Source organism: Megalopta genalis, chromosome 17 (assembly GCF_051020955.1).
Source record: "Megalopta genalis isolate 19385.01 chromosome 17, iyMegGena1_principal, whole genome shotgun sequence".
Classification (NCBI taxonomy): Eukaryota; Metazoa; Arthropoda; class Insecta; order Hymenoptera; family Halictidae; genus Megalopta; species Megalopta genalis.
Window position 1 is genome coordinate 4,046,995 of NC_135029.1, and position 19,710 is coordinate 4,066,704.

Here is a 19,710-nt window from a genome sequence, read left to right on the forward strand (position 1 = left end):
ACATTTCGGGAATCGTGTTTTCCAATTTTTCATATATAATATGATATAATCGAACGTGCTTCCTTAATTTCATTAGAAATATCCACTCTGACTGTTTGTACGCGTGATAAAATCTCAAGGCTTGTTTACCATCAGATTTGTCAGATGTGTGCCACCGACATTAACTATCATTTCGCAGTGAACAAGCGACACAACGCGACACGGTAATGAAGAGTGTACAGATATGCTTCTTGCATTAGGTACGTGTAGCGATAATGCATGGAAATGCATCTGCCGTCGTAGTGCTATTATCGCGAACGATATCCTAATCGTCGTCACCCGGATAAGCAAGTTATTACAATAGCTAAAGTGGTTGGTTTACTACTGTCATCTATCTTCTCTGCACTTGTATACAAATCTGAAAAGCATATTAGTGAGTGTTTCGTTGTACTCGATTTTGATCGTACTTTGTACCAAACTCTGGTTTTTGATACAGAAACAATTATTTAATTATTATTATTAATTCAAACGATGAAGTTGGAAAATTAGTCTAATAATAATTTATTGTCATATTATCATTTACTACAATATTGTATGCTTCTATTTATAATACTATATATGTATAATCTCTCTATATAACCTTTTTATATATATATATATATATACATAAAAAGGTTATATAGAGAGATTATACATATATAGTATTAGATACTATAGTAGTATAGTATAGTATAGACGTATAGTATTAGATACTATACTAACGTATATATATATATATTATATAATTGTTCAATTATCATTGTACATATTTACTTTTCCCATGAAGATTGGTGCTTGCGCGTTTATACCGAACTGATCGTAAAGATTTAGATCTCAGTATCTTTTAAAAGATTTTCCTGATTACTCAAATATCAATTAAAAGATGATGATGGAATTCTTTGCAATTTAATATCCGATTAATTAGCATAATTCTGTGATAAAATTCGTTCTAAGTATTCATTTAGATAAGAAAATTCTCAAAAGGAGTAGTTGAAAAATTATAATATAATTGCGTATTATATTTACGAACACGGCATTTCGATTTAAAAACAGCAATGTTGATCGAAGAATGTTAAACAGGATAATTAACTTCACAGTAGTAATCCAGTACCGCACAGTGCGGAATAAAAATAAATTGGCAACAGATGTACTTAGATATATCTAACAATATCAATAATGGATATTTCATCGAATATTAATCGATACACCGTTAAGTTTCATAGGTTCATGAATAAGCATTTGCGAAGTTGATTTGTTTGTCTTTACCCCTTGCACTAAAATTTCTTTCACATCTACGTTGATTAGCACTTCTTTGTCCTTAGAACAAGATACAACGAGACAATTTCTGTTTCAGGGATGTTTTCATTTACTTTGTGGAAAGGAATGCTCCAATCGTTAGTTCAGTTGTTGTTAACATTTCATGAAGTAAAAACATCCGTACTTTTATGGTTATTGATATACTGTCTGTACTATTATTTATAAAAACTCTGCACTTATTCAAAAAACATTTTTCCCAGATCGCAGATTTTTATGCAAAATAAAAATTGTTTGCATTAATTGCAAGATATAAGTGCTACGTGTAGACTCTAATTATTATATATTATTATATATTCTCTAATTATATTACTGAGTTCGGCAAAATACAACAGTATTTTTAAATGTCTTGAATGTTTTTACTGTTTTGTAATTTTGTTTCGGTTTAGAAGAAACGAATACCGGTCATATTTAGTAGATTATTTATGAAATAATAGTGCAAGGGGTTAACGAAAAAAACAATGATACTTTCCGAGAACCTGAACAAAACAGACGAGAAATAATTTGAAATGCATTTAGCACATTCGTAGCTGCTTATTGCACGCTATAGCGAAAGATAGACATTTCTCGGAATCCTTTTACTCGATCCAGCTTCCAGAAGCTTAATTGTACTATATAAATAGAGAGAACGGGAATTTCGTTGACATGAGTTACGTGGATTTCCTTCAGGCAAATGGTTTAAATGCGAGTAATATAATTCAAGAGGAATAAACATTTAATTCGCTCGTAAATAAGTTCATTTACGTGGCACCTGAAACTTGGACTCCCGCAATGCAACGAGTCTCGCGGTTTTACCCCGTGGCTGTTGATCTTACGAATACTAATCTTACGGTATATATTAATACGGGTAATTTTCTGTAACTTAACAGTAGCTCGAATAGGAAACGCCAACTTCGCGATGATCGAACCATGGTAGTTAATGATAAGAAATTACTGCACGCCCCTCAAATTATTCCGCTTCGATCTTATTTTATTTGACGTTGCAACAACTGTTCGCAAAATTCGCAGTCTGCCACATCAAATTTCATAAAACGATGTGTTTTAGAACTTACAAGCTTACAGTTCCATATTTAACACTAGGTTTACGCAGCACTTAAAGCAACTTTTATATTACTTCATAAAGGCAACAATAATACGCTTATTGGATTTTTAGCGACTTCCATTCTCGTATTTGTCCAAAGTAACTTTAGCGGTTTCGACGGAACTGAAAATTCATAAACAATAAAAGCAAAATTACAGGGACAATTCTACTCACAGAGAAGCATATTTGTTGCACGTTTGTCTCTGCTTATCCACTTATCTTAGCCACCGTGGATTAACGTGGATACGTTTGAAAAAGTGTATCGATGTGGAGGGGCATCATTTCGAACATTTATTAAAATGACAATTTAAAAAATAGGTTCGTAAAAAGGTCTTACAAATTTCATGATGGGGTTTCGTGATAGTAAACATATTTATATACACTTACAGATTTCCGAACGACGTCATCGTCTCTAAAATCTCGATGGACAAAAATTTGTCGTTTCCATTTAATTCTTGGTCTCGAAGGTCACTTCAAGATAATCATAACATATTTTTATAACTAAACATATTTTTACATCAGCTACACGATGCAATGGCCCACTCTGTATAAACAGCATGAAACATTTTGATTACGATTATTTGGTATTTACTTCCACGAGGCAATTAACTTCCTTGTTGCGGATAATTTGTCACTTACAGGACTACAAACAACCTGCCAGAATTACCTACAGTTATTATTAATACTGTTAGTATTGCACAATGGAGAATGATATAAATGGAGATTTTCTGCTTGAATTCTTTTACGCTTTAAATATAATATAATAATTTGTTATAATCATTCTCGAAATACATTTTGAAAATACTTTTTCTCCACAATACCTATTCACACAGCTTTTGCTGACGGACCAGTCGTCGCGTGATCCTTGATACACTGAACGGTTTTAAAACGTAATCCTGCGACAACAGATTATCCTGGAAACCTTAGATGCAGAGATACGTAGGACAAATGGAGGGACACGCGTTACTTTCCACCCTCTTGCTCGAATTACCTGAAGAAAACATACAATTTTAGGAATCTCAAGAACTTGAGTGTCTTCATTCTTTGATTTCTCTTATTCCATTGCCTGCATGTACGTTTTGATATTTACACCCCGATTAATGAAGGTTTAACGATTTCATGATCCGCTAGATTTATTATTTTGTACACCGCTCGCAAATTATATTCATTACGAGATTTCGGCGCAATTCTCTCTGGTTACTCTCATTAATTTTCGAAATATGCGTGAACAAAATAAATTCGACGTTAATATTTTTTAAATTTTAATCAAGGGGCAAACACAATTTTCTTTTCTTTCTGCAAAGCTTGGACAACGCAAAGTTAATTGTACATGATCTTTTTTTAACGATTAAAAAATTGAAAGAGGTAGCAATTACAATTGCGTTTTCGTACAAAGATCCATTTTACTTTGATCGTTGCTACGAAACGATTTTCCGTTTGTTGTTTCCTGGGATGTAGAAATGTCGATAAAAAGTTTTTAATAAATTTCCTGAATATTACATTACATGTGGACGAGCACTTTTATATCGGCACGTATATATATTTTTATATAAGAAGATTTTATTGAAGCAACTTCTAAAAATATCTTTCCAGAATTTATTTCATATCTTTAAAACTCTGTAACATCAGTAAAACAGACTTGTTCTTTGTTGGCAATATTACGTACATGCAAATAATTCTCATTTTTGTACATAACATGTATTTTAAGCTGGGGAACATATGTTTAAAAATTAATTTCGTAAAATTTTCCCAAAAATCTATTATAATTAAAAATTTCTAGTTAAATTTCTGTTAAAAATCTTCTAATATTTAAATTTCTATAAAATATATATTCAACATTCTTTTCTGCAACGTGTAACTTTCAAATCCCATACTCGTAGAAGCTCTACTCTCTATAAATAAAATACCGAATCAAGTATTTCTTCGCGGCCTTAGAAAACAAAATAACACTTCCAGAATATCTGTCAAGCTAAGTGACAAATCATTCATCGTTCATAAAACGTACGAAATCTCCGTTCTTCTTAAAACACCCCCAACTGAGGAGGCGAGGATAGGTTCCAACGGCCCCCGGTGTCTATCTCGGCAGCAATTCATCTCCGTTGAAGTCGTAACACGCTCGAAACTTTTCATCGGCAACGGGAACCGGCACCGAGGAAGAAACGTACCAATCGGAGGTTTCGAACAAAACATAGCACCGGCGGCGGATCAACAGCGCATTTTCATGAGGACATACGTATGTATTGGAAGTAGTTCAACGATCGGAACGTTTCCGGGGCACGCGAGTAATGCGCTTTCGAGACAAGAGCACAGGCGACGTTCCGCCGTTCAATCTTTCGGAGCGATTCGCTGGCAACGAATAGACACTAATAGTCGAAGAGGTTTGGTAAATTCACGGGAATCGGAATCGATCGGATGCCAGTCAGGGGATCGCCGCACCAAAAATTCTCAGATCGTGACTGCCGCCACGCTCCTGCCCCTCCATCTCGCTCTTTCTCACTCTCTTTCTCTTTCTCTCTCTCTCTCTCTCACTCTCTTTCTCTTTCTCTCTCTCTCTCTCACTCTCTTTCTCTTTCTCTCTCTCTCTCTCTTTCTCACTCTCTTTCTCTTTCTCTCTCTCTCTCTCTCACTCTCTTTCTCTTTCTCTTTCTCTCTCTCTCTCTCTCTCTCTCTCGTTCTCTTTCTCTTTCTCTGCCTCTCCCACCCTATATACCGAATACTTCGAATAGAATTCCGGAACATTCTTGACGTCCGTGACGTAGCTACCGAATTAACAGTGTGTACAAGCCCGGTGAAACGGCGGTTCCCTTCCGTTCGGGGTAGTTGTCGGTTCCTCTGCGGCAGTTCGCTCCTACATACCTGCGGTGGTGTCAGTTTTGCAGGTTTCTTCGCCAACTATTCCGAACTCTCCCAGCTGGGAGAGACTTCTCCACCGCCGATTGTATTGTTACGAGCCGAGGGTTAAGCAGTTCTGCGTGACCGAAGGTTTGTTTGGTTTTTGCGGATTTTTAGATGCTCGCAGACTGCCCGATTTCATCGGTTTCATTTCAAATTACCGACAATAATTCCACCGACAATTTCTCAATCAACATTGATTTCGCCGACAATACTAATTAACCCACGGTCTGTGGTTACCGGATCATTTTGACCCTTTGTATTTAAATCGTCACCTAATTGGTCATTCTTCGGCAATTCAATCAAATAAATGGCTGCTACAGTGGTAACAACAGAAAGACTGATATGTCTTTACGTGAAGTATCTTAAAAAATATATTCGGAAAAATTGATGAATAAAGCTGGAAATAGTCATGAACATCGTCAATTGTACAGTTGCGAAACTGGTTCACTGACCCAGTCAATGAACACTGTTAATCGACATTGTATGTGCGCGATGTGTCTTAGCGATGCGTTATCTGCGTTCTATCTGCGTTCTTAGAGTTCTGGTGGTTCTTACAATTCTGTGTAACGTTCTAGGTGCCCTTTCGCTTGTCGCCTCGGTTTTTTTGTTGATTGGTGTATGGTGGGTTTTGGTGGAGGAAATGAAGCGTTTTTGATTGGAGATGGGTGTGTCGGAAGGAACTTGAGGAGTGGGAAACTGTTCGAAAGTTCGGGTTATAAATTTTCCGTTTTGGGAAATATGGAATTTATGAGTTGTGTCGTCGGGTCGAAGGGCACCTTCGCTTGGGTGCATTTTCTAGTGTCGCAGGCATATCGCTTAATTGCTCAAGGGATGGCCAGGGACGCTTGACCTTCGGTGTTGCCGTCGCAACAGACATGGTGAAATCACCGACAATGTTTATTGATATTGACTTTATGTTTAGCTGACAATGGTTGTCATTCAATTCGTGAAGACGTCGTCAGTGAAATGATCGTCGGTAATTTGGCACAAAACCATTTCATGGGTGCTACAAGATAGGAAATTTTGAACTAACTATTGCATCAGCGGGTGTCACTAAAAAACAGGGTAAGATTCAAAATTAACCTCGTAACTTTTTAGAATAGTATGATACGCTTCGAGCGGCGAAGGTATATCGTTGTGGGTTTTACTAGCTACCGGGAAAGGATGCGACTGAATAAATGAGTTGAACTCGATATATGTATTATACTAAGATATTATTAACACTATGCCGTCCGCAGATCTTAGATATGATTCTTTTGTTTGACGCCGGCATAATAGCTTGGAAATTTTAGATTTCAAAAAAAATTTCGAAGATGGCGGTAATATAAATTCTTAAAATTAAGATAAGCCATCCAAGAATTTTCGTCCTTAATTCTTAGTTAAATAAGCACAATGCTATAGTTAGTTTGCTGCGTTTTAACACCTAAGAAATATAGTTCAAATGTTATTTCAGTTTTTTCAAATGGCACCAAAGTGGTACCACCGGCATACAACAGATAGTTTTTGCATGGCACCAGCGTGATGCCACCGGACGGCATAGTGTTAATACTGTTAGTACTATATATATATATATATATATATATATATATATATATATATATATATATATATATATATCATAGTATTGTATAATAATTATTTGTACTGTATGATAACAATCTCGTTCTTGTTCGTCGGGTTTTGTCGCAGTATCTAATGTTACGTTCTTTTAAACTGCATTTTTAACAGAAAAGACTTGCTACGAATTTTGCGACATGGGATGATCGTTTCTTGCGTTTGTGGTAGTGCGTTGCTAGGGTGTACGTGTAATCATCCTTGGTGTACTAATCTTCATTTTGATATAATAATCTTTTCAGAAATTATTAGCATTATTACGAACATATGTAATACGATGCAGTGTTGCGATTATTTGAATGTAAATCTGAAAAATACACGCATGTTCATAGTATCTGTATGAGTAGTATAGTTCATAGTATATGTGAACTATCGTATACTGTATGCTGGGTAGGTATCCTGAGTTAACACGTTCCGTGCCGAGCTTTTTTTACTCGAATCTTCACACTTTGATATTTGACTAAAACTTGATGTATTACGTGCAATGATTAATTCTCGTACACATAACAACGTAACAAAAACTTATCAACGCCCATTCTTGCGGTGGAAATTGATTCTTCGGTTCTAAATTTCTTGTAAACAATTTGTTCAGTTCACTAAGTAAACATGCAAGCGTGTACCATCGATGGTACACGTGGCACGGAACGTGTTAATAAGCCAAAGAGTGAATAGAGAGACTCTTCTGGAATCTAGAGAACTGGCTTCTAGAAAAGGCCAAAACGCGACTGTTAGATCTGACGAGTGAAATCTCCGTGTGTAACATTATCGGTCGCATGTCCGATCTGTGGTTTCTTTGCCATCGGATTCAATTGTCATCATGATTGTCAGTGAAACGTCGCCACCCAATGAGCAACAACGTCGGCAAACAGGAGTGCGCGATTCATCCTGTATGGAGCCCGCCGAATGCGAGCGCGTTGCAGCTGATATGCATGCAATAGTGCCTATTCCGATTCCAATAGTATCGCCGGCATAATGCATTGACTGCGCGGCAGTGTCGCGACACTATAATGCAACAGTAAATGGCAGTGTCTTAATAATGCCGTGTATAGTACGTGACATAATTCCGATGGTTTGACGTCGCGTCGCGCCGAATAGACCGGATGAACTGTTACTACGCCAAGGCAAATTGTTTTTACCTTTGTAGTTAGGCTGATTTAGACATTGTGAGAACACTTGTTCTACTGAGCTGTGCAACGACCGCGGCTGATACCAGATTGGATTTGAATGTTATTATTCAGGCTAACGTATTGAGCGATTCTAGTTGGTTTAATGCAATGGTGACCGGTGATGTATCAATCTGTCTTTTGTGGCACGAAACGTTATTATTGATGAATTCTGAGAAGCTTAGAGTGACGCAATTAAGGTTGACGCATTATCTACTGAAATCTACAATTTACAGTTAAAAACTTTTTCATCATTTTCGTAGTGACTAATTATTTCAATCGTGTACCAACAAGTTTGTCAATGTAGAGGATTGTCATGTAGAAAAAGATTGTTTAGATTTCTCTTACATTTGTACAGCGCAGTGATTGTAACATCGATTAATTATTTTGGTTGGAGTCGTTAATTTCTGTAAAAATTCTTCGATTATATGTTAAGCGTGAACACACATGCAACAATTATTAATGTCACTTTATTTGGAAATGAATCACAAATCTATTATTACATCATCCAGGATTTAACTGATCTTATTATGTCATGCAGGACCCATTTCAGACTTTATGCACCATGAGTTCAGAGATTACATGTATATACACGTTTATTAATGACAGAATTCGCGCAGTATGGTAAACATATATTCAACATGATACAAGGAAGCTATAATTGATATTAGCTTGGGACTTGGAACAATAAACGTATATTCAATTTATAACGAATACAAAGGAATTGATAATATAACTCCATTAGCGATACAACGATAAGACAAAAAAAGTCATTTGTTGAAATAGTGCAGGGAATATTTGAAGTCTGTGCATTTTTTTTCTTAATATATTGCTACTTCATCGACATGTCTAAACTTATTTATTTCCATGATTAAAATTGTTTCTAATTGATTATTAGATACTCTCATAGAGGAATTATATGTATAAATACAAGTATATTGCAGCACAATATTCATTCGTTCGTACAGTGGAAAGTTCATATCAGACGGTTTGATTATGTGAGTTCTATAATAATGTATATTATATGTATCGAAAAATCAGTTTCCAATATTTTTACATTAACAATGATAATGAACGAATAAAACAAATAAGAAAATACGTTTTTACTCTCTCAGGAATAATATCTGCTCATAACACGGACGTTGTGTATGTTCGGAAAATATTAACAATTCAAAAGGTTATCAGACGTGCAAATATTTGCCGATATATTCGTCCGTTGAATTAACTGAATGGGATATGAGTTCCTTTGAATTTCAAAATTAGTTATGTTTCCTTTCCGTGTCAACATTCGCATTATATTATCAAGCATTAATTATTATTATTGAATAATACTGTATTATTACCGTAGGAAGGGAAGAATTAAAAAGGACAATAGAAAGATAAAAATGTGACATAAAACAGAAATAGAAATAACAAATAACGTGCTTATCATGGCAGCTTTATTCTGTGTTTCTATTTATTAGAATTACAAACATGATCCTATGGTACTATGACAAACATCGCTAACATTATGACACTTTATCACTTGTATCACTTTATGGCAAAAATGATTGAAACAAAATACATAACAGTAAGAAACATTTTAAATGCTTTAAAAACACTGTTGCATTAGTTTCAGGTCAATAGAAAATTTTTAAAGTAACACTGTACTTTGTTTCCAAAATATTCTTATATATTCTTACATTTTATCCAATTCAAATTGTAATAAAAAATAATTATCGAGTCTTCATTGTAGATTTCGAGCGTTAATTTACGATCCTATGTTATATTTTATATGTTTATTGAATTTTTTTTCATTACTGCTTTGATTAACATTTTTTCGTCCTTGATTTCTTATTTCTTTCTTATTCGTGCCTTTTCTATTTATTCTAATTTTATTTTGTGGTACTTTAATAATCTCATGATTTATTATCCTCTATTATTTTCACCATTTTTTCACTATCTCTATCACTTATTTTCTCTTCTATTGCATTTCTTCGTTGTATTACTTCTTTTCTCTTTTTGATATGCTACTTGTGCGACATATTGTCATGTTATTGTAACACAAGCACATTCTTCCCGCTGATTAAATAAATATTATTATTATTATTGTTATTACTATTATTTTGCTGCATCATAGTATATTCATGAATAATGCCGTAATTGCATAGTATGTGAGAAGAATTGCAATATTTTTCAGTTATCCTAAATAAATTGTAAAATCACCTGTGTGAATATGTTTAAATTATAAAATGTTGTATGAAATTCTGATATAAAAGTGAGGAAACACCTTAGATCGGCAAGGGTTAATCCGACGATCTTTGCTGTTCGGTCACAGGTACAGCGTTCGCTCTGCAAATTGTTGAACTTCTTTAATCAAACTCTTAACTTCTTAAAACAATCGTAAATTTTTCAACTTCTCGTTTCTATTAGTTACTTCCTGTACGCGAAAGAGGCAAATGTATCGATCGTCGAAACTTCGGCTGGGTTTTAAACTCTTCTTGCCCCTGTGTTCGAAAAAAATTTCCATCGCCCCGGCCATTGCAGTGCAATCTTTGTTGACTACGGATATTCGTGGAAGTTCCGGCAACTTTTGTAGCCTGTCCTCTGTTCGAAACAATAAATAAACGATAGTAAAAAACGAAGTTTAGTACGGCCGTTGTACTCGCGTTTCATCCAGAGTTTGGGAAAATTTTATTCGGCTGACGGATAAGAGATAATAAGGATTAACGAATAAAATTTTTTTCGTCAGTATCGAATAAATATCGAATCTAATAAAAATGTTTCTAGATAACAATCTATCCGAACAAGATTTTACTCGAATAAAAATTCATCTGTATAAGAAGTTATTTATTATTCGAATAAGAGAATTTCTTTGTACAGGAATTAATTCGGAAAATAGTCGATTTGAATAAAAATGATAGAATATAAAGTTTTCATCATTGTTTATTGATTAATTTCTTCCATGTTAATTTTCACTTTTTCGTCAAAGTGCTGCATCGAAAAGCTTTGATAGATTCATCATTGATGCATAACTAAATAATCTTTCTTTGTATGCAAAGAAGATAATCGTACATTCTAGGATTCGTATTATTACAATTATTCGAATAATTTTACAATCCATATTCGAATAAAAAATGAAGAATTATTCGAATAGAATAAAATATAAATTGAATGATGGATAGAATAGATAAAATGGAGAAATACAATAATTTGCTACGAATAAGGAATAATCGTCATTCGAATGAAATATACGTTCAAGAAGAATTCATTGGAATAATTATTTATTCGAAGCAATTCAAATAACGCTCGACTCTGTTTTCATCTTTTGTCTTTTATCTTTTTTTCGTAATTCCCTCCAAGTTTCATCAGATCATTTTAAACCCCCGACTAGTCCGAAGTCGTTGAAACATGATTCCTAGCACGACGAGCGTTTCTTTGTGCAGAAATTCGACCCTCGAAACGGGGACTCGGCTAGCGAGAGGCGACAACATCGTCGTGCAGATGTCGCAAGAATAATTGTCACTGGTGTGTTTTGTTCATCGCGATTTTCTGTTCAATTTTTTAACTCGCCTAGTGTTCTTGCAGTGGTAATCTTCCAACATTAATCGAGTAAATTGTACTTCTCGGAGAGTCCCACCGCCTCAGGATATCCTTTTCTTAATGTGCTGTCCAGAGCTGGAATGAAACTGTTATAATTTTCAATTGGTTCTGTTGTAACAGTTAATTTTTCACTTTTATCTTTTCTGATACTTTTATTCCATATATTTATGCAGAAGCAGGAAATTTTTACTTTCTAAGAAATGAGAAAATGTTCTAGTTGGACAGTAACAAACATTCTGCTTTAAAAAAGTTGAAGTGCTCACATAATGGTTTTTTAGTTTGTATAATTTTTCTTCCAATGAAAACGACTTGCTTTCCCATCTATGTTTATCCTGTTTCTAGTTCTTTGCGAATTTGTAAGTAAATTGAAAAATAACATTGACTTTTATATTTTACTTTAAATTATCTGTTAATATTTCTTAACAGATGGTCCTTCAGAATTTGTACCAATCAAATACATAATAACCGTTAAAATTGAACTTTAATAACAAAATTGAAATGTTAATATAAAAATTCGCTTAAAACAGAAAAATAAATAATTTAAAAGTTACAAATTTAATAAATCGTTTATATTTATAAAAGTTCACAGTTAAATGACAGTTAATTTAAAGTAAATTTAGCTTAAATAGGAAAAGAAATAATTCATAAGATAAAAGTTTACTAAAAAAAAAAAATAACTTATATTTATAAAATTATAGAGTTAAATTCCAGTTAAATATAAGCCCTGATGCTGACTACACGTAATAAAATGTGACATAATTATTTCTTAAAATAGGAACTCATTTATCTAATGATATATGAAATGTGCCAATAATTAAAAACTGCTGGATAAAAAAGTTTACAAAATGATCGCTATGATGACTGTTCAGTTTTTAGTCTAGATTAGTTATATGAATTATTTTCATTTTCAGATATTGTAATGGTTGCTAATTTGTCAATTGTTAATGAAGATTTTAATCTGTATATCAGTAATGTGCTAACTATAATGGACAAAAAATCAATATCTAATGCTTGAAACTTTATCCTTATGAGATATTTTACAATTTTTCTGTAATGTAATTTGTACAAGCGTGCTTTACTTTTCTTTGTACGTTTGCAGCCCTAATTAACATCGTATAATGAATTGTTTAATACCAAAGAATTATTTAAATTTTATCTTGGATGATTGCACGTGCAAATATTTAATATAGTAAATTATGAGGTGACTTTGCTTCTATTGAAAATATCTAATAAAATAAATTTTGTACGATTGCGAAATGTCATTCGTAAACCTTTAAATATTCCGATTGAAATGTAATATTGAATCATACAAGCACACAGTATCACATGTATGCACGATTCATAATTCACTAGAGGAAACGATGGCAATTCAAGCCATTATTACATATGTATATCATGAGAAGTATGGTGAAACGCGCCCCTTTGATTGTCGAAGTTTACATTAACTGAAACATGGAACTTATAGACGGCTAATTAAATGTACAATTTCCAACGATCGAAAAATAGATCGGTCGCTTCTGAAGCAATTACTCTAGCAATATTCAGCAAATTATTGAAATATTATGTCGGTGACACATGCGACGGAAATAATTGGAATTGCTACAATAGATTATTGATGAAAGGCACGTTTTATTAAATCTGTTGTGATCTGAATAATGTTGTGAGTTTCACTTTTCACTGATTTGATCAAGTCAAAAACAGAGATGAAAAGAAGTAAAATGAAAGAATGGTATATTGTTAAGGCCATTCTAAAACTATAATAGATTCGCAGTCAATTTGATTGATAATAATTCTCGAAAATGATATACACTATTCATCAAAATAATCTATATACTAAAATTAGCGAAGCGAGTAATTTTAATTCAGTATTACATCAACAATTTCTGAAAAACAGAGTCGTCTTTGACGACAAAATTGGAAAACTGCATTTTCAGCACATACATATATGTAAATATGATATAAACGAGACTCAAAGAACACACCTCGCAAAGCGATGCAATTAAATATTGTAAGCTACGATTCGTGAAATTGTTTTTTCCAACGAATAAATGGATGTTTTCAACATTTGTCAGACATCAAATATCTAAAATCCCTACGAATAAGATTCAAGCTCTACGGTGTAATTGCAATTATATGTATACGCGAGCATGTGTCAACTTTTAGAATTGATCGACTGAAAAGATGGAATTTTATCGAGTTTTGTTCGACGTATTAAATCGTTCAGATAACGTTGAAGTTTCCAAAGTTGTGTAACGCGTTAGCATAAAATGTAATGTTGGAGAATGGCTGTCTCCATTACTTTTCTAACAGGAGGGCCTTAATTAACCCAGCTTAACCAGGAGATAAATGGCTCGGATCAAACGAATCCAAACGGGTAATCCCAATGCAAAGGATGCAAAGATTGAAAGCGTTATTTACGTACGTAATAAAAATTCCCTTTAAAAAATTCAGTCTAGACAATGATAGGAAAACGTATTCATACCTACATGTAGATACGGTGGCCGAAATAATGATTGGTTCTGTAATGTAACAGCGTATTTGACGTAAAATTTCTGTTTTCTGTTATTAGTAGACGATTAGTTACAATGCACTTAGCGAAACGTATAATAATTTTTTCAATAATGTCATTTTTATTAATATAGTTATAATATCGATATTACACAAATTTTGATATTTCGTGCGAAGTAAATACATACATTACTATTTGTTTCAATAACGTGTACTCTATTTCAACACTTTGCAGTTGCGTTTAACTTATTGTTAGTTATAACTGGCATGCCAGATTGGTCGAGCTTTATCATATGATCTTGTATGTTATGAGTGGACTGTGTGTATCTTTATGCAAAATAAAAATTGTTTACACCAATCGTCAAGAACAGAATTGAAATAAAAGTTCTCTATAGCAATGGTCAAGGACGGAGAGATTAAATAAAGATATATTTTCTCTTCGAATAATTCTAATATGTCGTAAGTAGTGTAACAATATTTTATCTAAGCTATTCATTTTTGTCATAAATGCATCAATCAGCACTCTCCAGTTTTGAGAAACAAATTTTGTACTTTTATAAAGTCAATATTTTCTTTGGCTTTGTTGATTCAGAGCAGTCAAACGATTTCACGCGTGGCATCTACACGCTTTAAATAACTATATTCTGTTAAAAAGAATACAACGTTGCACGATTCCTTTTATTAGGATTCCTTTTATTCCTATTTATTGCATATGCCGATCTCCTTCTGTTCGCTTTTCATTCGAAATACTCATTTGAATGCTACACTAACTCCATAAGCATTTAGCTCGTGAGTCATGGATTGCTGTGCCTCACTTATGTCACCTCCGCGGAAAAGCATATATAGCATCGTAGCTATTCATTATCATCAACTGCTTGTTTCAGTTAATTTTTTGAGCTCGCTGAGAATGATGTTTACATAGAACTTATCATACCTGTATTATCAGTAAATTGCAAATTTGTATGCACTTATGGATAGAAGAAATATGCAATACTAAATGCAGAGTTTAAGAGAACATTATTCACGATCTAGTAATATTACCAGGACGTAATTTTGACATGCTCTTACTTTATTATTTTACTCGTATTATTATTTATTCGTATTAAATAAATAATTCAAAGTTCATTACGTTACCTAGAAACATTAATCTATCGAACAGTAGTGTAGATATTCAGCAATAATACTTTTAAGTTGTAATAAAATCGACGATAATCTTATATCCCCTGAATAACTTTCCATAATAGATACTTTCACCTTCGATATCGCGAATTATTTGTCAATGGCATGTTTCAACGTGCCAATTTCGCTCGTAAAGTATCAGAATTTCGCAGGGTACACGAAGTCGGTACAGCGACACAAGAATCGTCGTGTGAACGTTTCCATAATGAACACAATGCAATCTTCGATATCCATCGTACAAATATCGAAGTACACGTGTATTGCCATCTGAAAGAGTTCTCGAAGCCCCTGAGAATTATATCAATGCGACTTTATCGTCGATTGAACGGGGTCCCTTGTTAGCGAGCCGAAGGTTGAAAAATCCTGTAAGCTGAAGAAACACGGCACGGGGACGTGGATTCCGTCAAAAACCGTAATTGCCCGGAGCTCCCCTCGCGCCGGCATGGCATCACGTGCTCCCACTTCACCCTACGCAGCGCCTCGACATCCCCCGGGCACGAGACCCAGCTAACAAGCGGCCGTGGTTTTGTTTCAGATGAATCACCGGGACTCATTGGCCCAGCTCTCGTCGACCGATTCGCTGGCGATCTCGGCACGGGTAAGTTTCTATTTTGATCTTCGCGGCGGCTATTTAAGTGCGCGTCAGGCACGAAGGGAAGTTTCGGAAGGCTTGCATCGGAGCGACGCGAAAGGGGAGCGGCCAGCGGCGACGAGGGGTCGAGTTGGTTGACCCCTTAGCGTCTAGCGACCCCATCGTGGCTCGTGTGTCGGATATCTTGAAAATCGCGTGGGTCAGGGCGTGGTGGCGAGGCAGGTCCGCAATCAGACCGGCTGGCTACCATGCTGCACGACCAACTTCCCTTCTAGCCACCAAATGCGTCCACTGGTCAGACTCTCTCATTCTCTCTCTCTCTCTTTCTCTCTGTTTCTCTCTGCCACTCGTTGCTCGTCCCGTACGCTCTCAGCCATTCTGATTAGTGGCAAATAATACCCGCAACAATAGCTACTGCTCGATACAGCTTGTTCGTCACACTTATGCCCAACGTTTGTGTTCACAGCACGGCGACCGTGTGCCCATGTGCTTAAAACACGCGTCTGCCTGCGAGTACGTGTGCCGGGTTTATCGCGTATGGCCTCACACGCCTGATATATGGTGTCGTGTGCGTGTTCCCTCGCGCACATGCGTCTCTATGATGTATGCGACTCTACAACGTCGCGCACACGGGTACAGGGTGTTAAGAAAATAATGGTCTGGGGGTGATCCTCCGCTATGCACCGGATGAACACACGTAACAAAACTATCACTTTATATTTTCTATTGCATCTCTAGGATATACAATGAATGGTGAGATCTATGTATATTTAAACGAATATAACTTCATTCTTCTAATATTAAAAGAAGCACTCGCACGCAGGTAAGCAAATGTATGTCAATAAAACGCGTGTAGTAAATAATGGACTTTTAGCACTGAAGGGAAGGTAAGCGAATCGGAGAGCGTGGTTAAGGTTACTATTAACCCTTTCGCTACTACGGGCCACTATAGTGGCCCCCCATAAGATGTCACTGAGGTACTACGGGCCACTATAGTGGCCTTTCGTATGATGCCACTGAGGTACTACGGGCCACTATAGTGGCCTTCCATAAGATGCATTATATTGCATAATGTTATTTCCTCTCATACTGTAAATTAAAGAGCGCATGCTAAGACGTTATAAATATCCTGGAATACCCTTTATTTATAAATAGCCTTTGGAGAGAAATTTTTTCGTACGAAAACATTCAAGCAGCTTGGGTTTTCCGCCGCGGTACTCCCGCTGACGATCGGCGTCGCGTAGCGTGCAGTGATGTCGCGGCGCTCCGTTCAGCGGAAGTACCGCGGTGGAGAACCCGCCCGTAGCGAAAGGGTTAATGCAGTTTATTGAATTGCTATCGATGAGCGCGGGCGCGACTAGCGTGGTGTCGTAGGACTAGCAACTTAGGACAGACTGAGCTTTTGGAGTTGCGCGTTTGTCTCTTTTATACTGGAAGAGAAGAAAGGAATAGATGGACTTTCGTAGGAAAGGAGAAAGTTGGGAAAGTCCCGTGCGGGTCGAGGTGTCCAGATGTGAGGAGAATTGTTTTATTAGGGGTGCGTGCTTTTTAGGGAATTTTGAGGATTAGGAACGGTACTTGTTTTATTGCTAGCGGCCGCGCTCAGGTAGAGGGATGCGACGCCACAGACTGTAGTGTGGCGCCCGCCAGCAGATGGCTCCTCTTCCCGCAAGCAACCGATCCGCCTCGATTCGTATAAATACAGACTTCGTCCTTCCTACCGATATCCCAACGTCTAAGGCAAGGGCCCGCTAGGATAGTCTTACTGATGAGTCCTCTAGCGGGCCCCGGACGAAACGTCATGCCCTCTCCTTTTCTCTCGCTCTAACAACAGTCAGATCACAACCGCCAAAATAGCGTTTTTAACTGTTGGATTTATCCTTGTTGGGGGCCTCGACGGGTGAGCTGCGGTATTCAGCTCGGGAACCGACCTGCTGAGCCGGTAGAGCGTAGAAAGGGCTCGGCACCACCAGTTGTCTGCTGACGAGAGTCCGCGTCCTCGTAGTAACTGGTAGCTCCTGCATGGCTTGGCGCGCCCATGGGGGCCGTGTGGATAAGCCTTTGGGCAGGTGCTGCACGTAAAATCACTAGAGACTATGTTGGATTTATCCGATGAATGTACAAAAATTGTCCTCTATATTTCTTCTTTGTATTCTTAACACGTTGAGCGCGGCTGGGGCTGACAGTGGACTTTCCGTTTGGGCGGTGTCAGTCCTTTTGGACTGACAGTGAACCTTTTTTAGGCGGCGTCGGTTCCCAGGGACTGACAGCGAACCTGTCGTTCGGACGGTATCGGAGCATGGGATCGGCAGTATCAAGGTTAAAAACTAATGCCGTCTCAACGGAAAACCCAGAAAAATCGGCTCCGCGTTTAACGTATTAAGAAAATATTACTTTGCAGCTAGGTCGGTAGATGCATGACGGGGTTCTCTGTGACTCGTCACTCTGGATCTTCCGGACGTAAAGGCGTGCCTTATTCGTTCTTTAGAGTACAGTTGTAATTATATTGCAAAGTATTCCACGGCGTTTCGTTTAATAGCGCAATCTTCAATATATTAACAGAATTAATCGTACATACATAAAATTGGAAGCTGTTAACTGTATCGTGATTACACGGCGTGATCTGACAATGAACTGAATTTGTTCGCAACGATCGCGTCCGCGATGCCACTCGAGAAGACAAAACACGGTGTCAATCACGCCTCGTGGTGTAACCTCACGGTAGGATAATACTGGCCCATAAAGCGTCGGGTCGTCTCAACAACATCGATGCATTTTACCTGAATGCGCCGCATCTCTGAAATGCAACGTCTTTGGAACGGTTAAGATTTTGTGCAATTTCGAAGATTTACCTCGTCTTGGGAGCTCCGCGATGTTGAAATTGCATAAAGGACCTGCTGATAGAGGGCTCCTATCGGGCGAAGGCTACTGCAGTAAGGAAATCAGTAGTTTCCATCTGTCAGTGCTAACGCGTGTTGCTATCTCTTGGCTTCATAACCCAGTCTCACTGACACACAACACGCGTTCGCGGTCCTCGCTAGGTTATTGACCACAGCGTCCCTAGCTGATGGGCTCCTTTATCGGCAGATCCCTTATGACATTTCGGCATTGCTGGTACAAGAGATATATGTATATTATATAAGAGATAGTATTATCTCGCGACCGAGACCACCGGGTTATAACCGTTTGTTTTTAGGTACAGTGAATCTTTGGCATACAGTTGCATCAACCATTTCGCGCCTTATGACGACTCGTGCACACACAGAGTCAACTTCGAGGTCATTTAAATACACTTTCATTTTACCCTCTTAAAAGTCTCCTTTTTACCGTCTACACGAATAGGATACGTTCTGCTTCCAAGGCAATATATCAACAAAGAGGCCCTATATCTGTATCACGAAATATTTAGTTTAATCGCGTATCCACGAATTTCGGGAACATGCTGCAGCCATCGCGCCCGCCCCATATTATCACAAGCTCTTACTATTGTATTTTGTCACTTATTAGGTATACACTACGTTATACTTCGTCATTATCACCAAGTTCCAGTTCATTGCAAACGATCTTCGTCCATAAGATCCAACATTTATCGCTTAACCCTTTGCACTCGAGCGGCGAGTCCGAGGCGCCACGAAAAATTGCTATACCATTTTTCATTCTATAATCGTAACAGTATCGGATCTGTTGTATTTAAAAAACTGTTAAAATTATAATTATTGTACTTACCAATAGGCACAATTTCGGATACATAAACTGCACCGAAT

General features: G+C 36.6%; 1 protein-coding gene across 6 annotated transcripts in view; it reads left to right on the plus strand.

Moving 5' to 3' along the window:
• The window catches only part of LOC117227984 (uncharacterized), a 736,131-nt gene that overhangs the window by 197,633 nt on the left and 518,788 nt on the right, over positions 1-19,710 (plus strand). For all 6 annotated transcript variants that reach the window (XM_076527155.1, XM_076527154.1, XM_076527158.1 and 3 more), the window contains one exon: positions 15,890-15,952. In XM_076527155.1, the coding sequence (XP_076383270.1) occupies positions 15,890-15,952 (63 nt within the window). The remainder of the gene's footprint in view (positions 1-15,889; positions 15,953-19,710) is intronic.